The sequence below is a fragment of the Tupaia chinensis genome, unplaced genomic scaffold (assembly GCF_000334495.1).
Source record: "Tupaia chinensis unplaced genomic scaffold, TupChi_1.0 Scaffold000059_1, whole genome shotgun sequence".
In the NCBI taxonomy this organism is placed as follows: Eukaryota; Metazoa; Chordata; class Mammalia; order Scandentia; family Tupaiidae; genus Tupaia; species Tupaia belangeri.
The window spans coordinates 19,402-22,666 of record NW_006159517.1 but is presented as its reverse complement, the minus strand read 5'-3'; the positions used below and the strand labels follow the sequence as shown (position 1 = coordinate 22,666).

General features: G+C 52.8%; 1 protein-coding gene across 1 annotated transcript in view; it reads right to left on the bottom strand.

Moving 5' to 3' along the window:
• SPRYD3 (SPRY domain containing 3) overlaps window positions 1-3,265 on the bottom strand; it is a 21,793-nt gene that overhangs the window by 16,859 nt on the left and 1,669 nt on the right. The window contains exons 3-6 of the mRNA XM_014592585.2: window positions 2,791-2,866; window positions 2,199-2,323; window positions 1,784-1,919; window positions 568-753 (exon numbers count right to left, since the gene is read on the bottom strand). Coding sequence (XP_014448071.2) covers window positions 568-753; window positions 1,784-1,919; window positions 2,199-2,323; window positions 2,791-2,866 — 523 coding nt within the window. The remainder of the gene's footprint in view (window positions 1-567; window positions 754-1,783; window positions 1,920-2,198; window positions 2,324-2,790; window positions 2,867-3,265) is intronic.

Sequence of the window (3,265 nt, the reverse complement as noted above, 5' to 3'; positions counted from 1 at the left end):
AGGGAAAAGACAGAAGAGCCTGACAACGAAGCTCATTCAAGAAAAGCTCAGTGAACTTGCTCAGGTCTTGACCCAGGTACTTGTCCAGCTCTAAACCTAGCTTCTCCTTGGAAAGAAAAAAAAAGAAAATTTCAAAAAGAACCATCTCTCACATGTGTGAGACTTGGGGCCACACCTGCCTCCCAGCACTGTGAAGGGAAATCTTGAGCCAGCAGAGCTGAGATCAAGCCAAGAGGGGCTCCAGGCATCCTGAGTCCAAACCAGCCCCAGCCCCTCCAGGGCAGGTGTACATGCCAAGAGGGCCCCAGAAGCTGTAGGAACCAACAAGGGCAAAAGGGAATTTCTAGCCTCTCCAGGGTCACATAAGTGACCTGAGCTCTCGAATGAAGGGGAAAGGAAGAGAACTCATGCTAAGGAGAACATAGTCTGAACTCAAAAGATTGTGCCAAAACTCCCATTTCCCAAAACCCCATGAAAGACACTGTCCTCGCTACCCACTCCAGGCAATTCAGAAGTTCTGCCCAGCCCTCTCGGCCAAGCCTCCCACTCCCGCAGTCCTTTACTTACGGTGCCACACACCCTGACGTCATGCAGCCGGCCCCACTCGTCCTCGTAACTATCCACCATCATAATGCTGTCGTCCTCACGGCCCAGCTCAGCGTTGAGGTGCAGCCGTACCTCCTCCCCCAGGGAGTGCATGCCCACTGCTGGAAACAGCCCATCCGGGGACATGGGCATGATGGTAGAGCCCACCTGCAGCGGATGGGAAGGGGGAGAGGGATGAGCTGCCGCTGGTTCACTTTCCACAGCTCACCTCATTCTGACACGAGCGCTCGTAAGATACCAGAGCCAGTAATTATCACACAGACAGATACAAAACCTCAGAAGTACGGACAAGCTTAAAAGTTTGCTGAGCACTCCAGCCAAACAGGGTCTCCACAGAGTTAACACGAGTCTCTGGATTTGCTGCCAAATACTTTGGGTACATGTGTGCCTGTGTGCTGGAGCAGGAAAACGCCGAGGCACCGATGCGAAGAAAGCAGGGCCTCAGCCAAGGCCTGAGAAGGCATTTTTCCCAAGGTGGGAGATGGAGTAGAATAGGAGGTAGAAAGCTAGACATCTCTCTACCGCCTGCTCTTGTCCCATTTCTCCACTAATACTAGTCTCTGAAGAGAACAGGGGAGAAGTGAAACCAAGAAAGTAAACACAGAAAGGACATATTGCCCAAAATACTCAAGTCAAAAGCCCAAAGTGGACCTCTGGTTGAAGCAGCTAGGCCATAATCTTCGCCTCTTTTTATCTGCTCAAAATTGCCCCCCAGGGGCCAGCATGGGGTGTGGTGGTTAAGGTGTTAGATACTCACATGGCTGACTACAGTTCAAACCCTGGATCCAGCAGCTGAAAAATCATGCTGAGTGCATACGTGTGCATGCCCAAAATCCCGAGAGAAGAACGGAGGACAAGGGATTAGCGCATGGCCAGCTCCTCTGGTGGGTGATTTCTCATTTTCCCTCTGTCTCTCTGTTGAGTTCATTAAAAAAAAAAAAATCCCCCAATTGCCCAATTCTGTTCCCCACGAATTCTGCTGTCCTCTGCTGCACTGTCCTGCTCCTCTATGCCTGTTACCTGGGTAATATCCCAGCTTCCCCTGGGCAGGGGAAGTGTCTTCTACATATAGAAAACTGCTGGGAAATCTGAGGTTGAACCAAACGAGACAGGAACTAAGCAGGTGGTTCTCTGGGCAACTTCAAGACACTTAATCCCACCTGGGATTTCCACTTACCCGCTTCCCGTTTTTGGTGAAGAAGATCTGGGCAGTCTGCACATCAAAGGACACAGGCTCAATGCCACAGCCAATCCGGTCCCCAGAGTTGCACTTTGACCCAAACTGGCGGCCCTTGGCTCGGCCATTGTACAGCCTGTGGGCAGAGGAGCACAGACACAGGACAAGCATGGCTTCCCAGCTTCTCCCCAGCACTGAGGGCTAAGGCCTCATTGGGCTGCTCCCGGTCACCACCTTCGTCCTGGGCAACCCACTAAGGGCAGCTGCCAGGCCACCTCCCAGTCCAGGTCAGAAAGTTTATGAAAATACCCCAACATAAGAGCAGGAAAGCAAATAGTCCCCTTGAGGCAGTCCTTCAACTCTAAGATCCCCAAATCCATAGGAAAGGGGTCAGGTGCTGCAGGAGGTGACTCACTTGCCGTCATCAGCATGGTAGGCCACGGAGTCAGGCAACCACCCAGGCTGGTGATCCAGGCTGTAGTACTGAGGGACTAGCCCCACAGCGATGGTGCCCCGGACTCCACTGTCCACGATCGACACCTGGAGGAAGGCAGCAGGGATGGGTGGGAGGAGATTGGGATCCCGGGGGCTAAGGCTCAAAAACACAATAGTCATTGGAATCAGAGACAATGCAGGACACTCAGAGGGAGAACTGGGGAGAGTGGGGTCTGCCTGGCTACAGTTAGTTAGGAAATTATCTCCAAGTTTTGGTAAAAGAGGAAATGGAGTAGATGCCGGGTTTGGGCTTAGGGGTGAAAAAGGACATGGGTCCAAGTCTGAGGTATGGGTCAAAGTGTACTTGCTGAAGGGTAAGAGAGCAAAAGGGACAGGGTGACAGGACTGGAAGGCACCTATCAGGTTAGGCGCTGTGTTATCCCACACGCTTTTCCAGGCTAACAGAACGGCCCTGACAAAAAACTGAAAGGACCAGGCCGTGAATCCAGTAAAGGCACTCCTTGGAACTTAATGATCTCATCCCCTCTCTGCCCACCCCCTGCTTCCATCACCTCGAAATAATTGCTGTCCTTGGTCAGAGGTCGAGAAGCCACATAGCAGCCAACTTCCCCAGAGTTTCCATGGTAACTGAAGGAGGAATGAGGGGGGAGTTCAATTAGGAGCCTAGCCCAGGAGTTGGGGAGAGGACCTCAGCACCCCAACCCCCACCCTGCGAGAGCCAGCACAGAGGAGAATCCACCAGGCCACACTCCAGGACATCTGCAGACACCATAACAAGAGCCTCAAGGTCACCCCACCCATCCCACTGTCTCTAGCCAGGGTCCAACCCACTAGACCAAGGCAAGCCTGGCTTCTTCATTTCCAGAAGGAAGAGAAGGTAGAGCCTCCCCTGATTACTTGTTAGGGGTCTCACCCTGTCTAACCTCAATCCCTTACGCTGCAGCTTCGGCCCTTTTCCTCTGGCTCTGTCCTCAGTGGAGCTGGAGAGCGGCTGGTCTCTATCCTCTGTCCCAAAGCCCTTCGCAG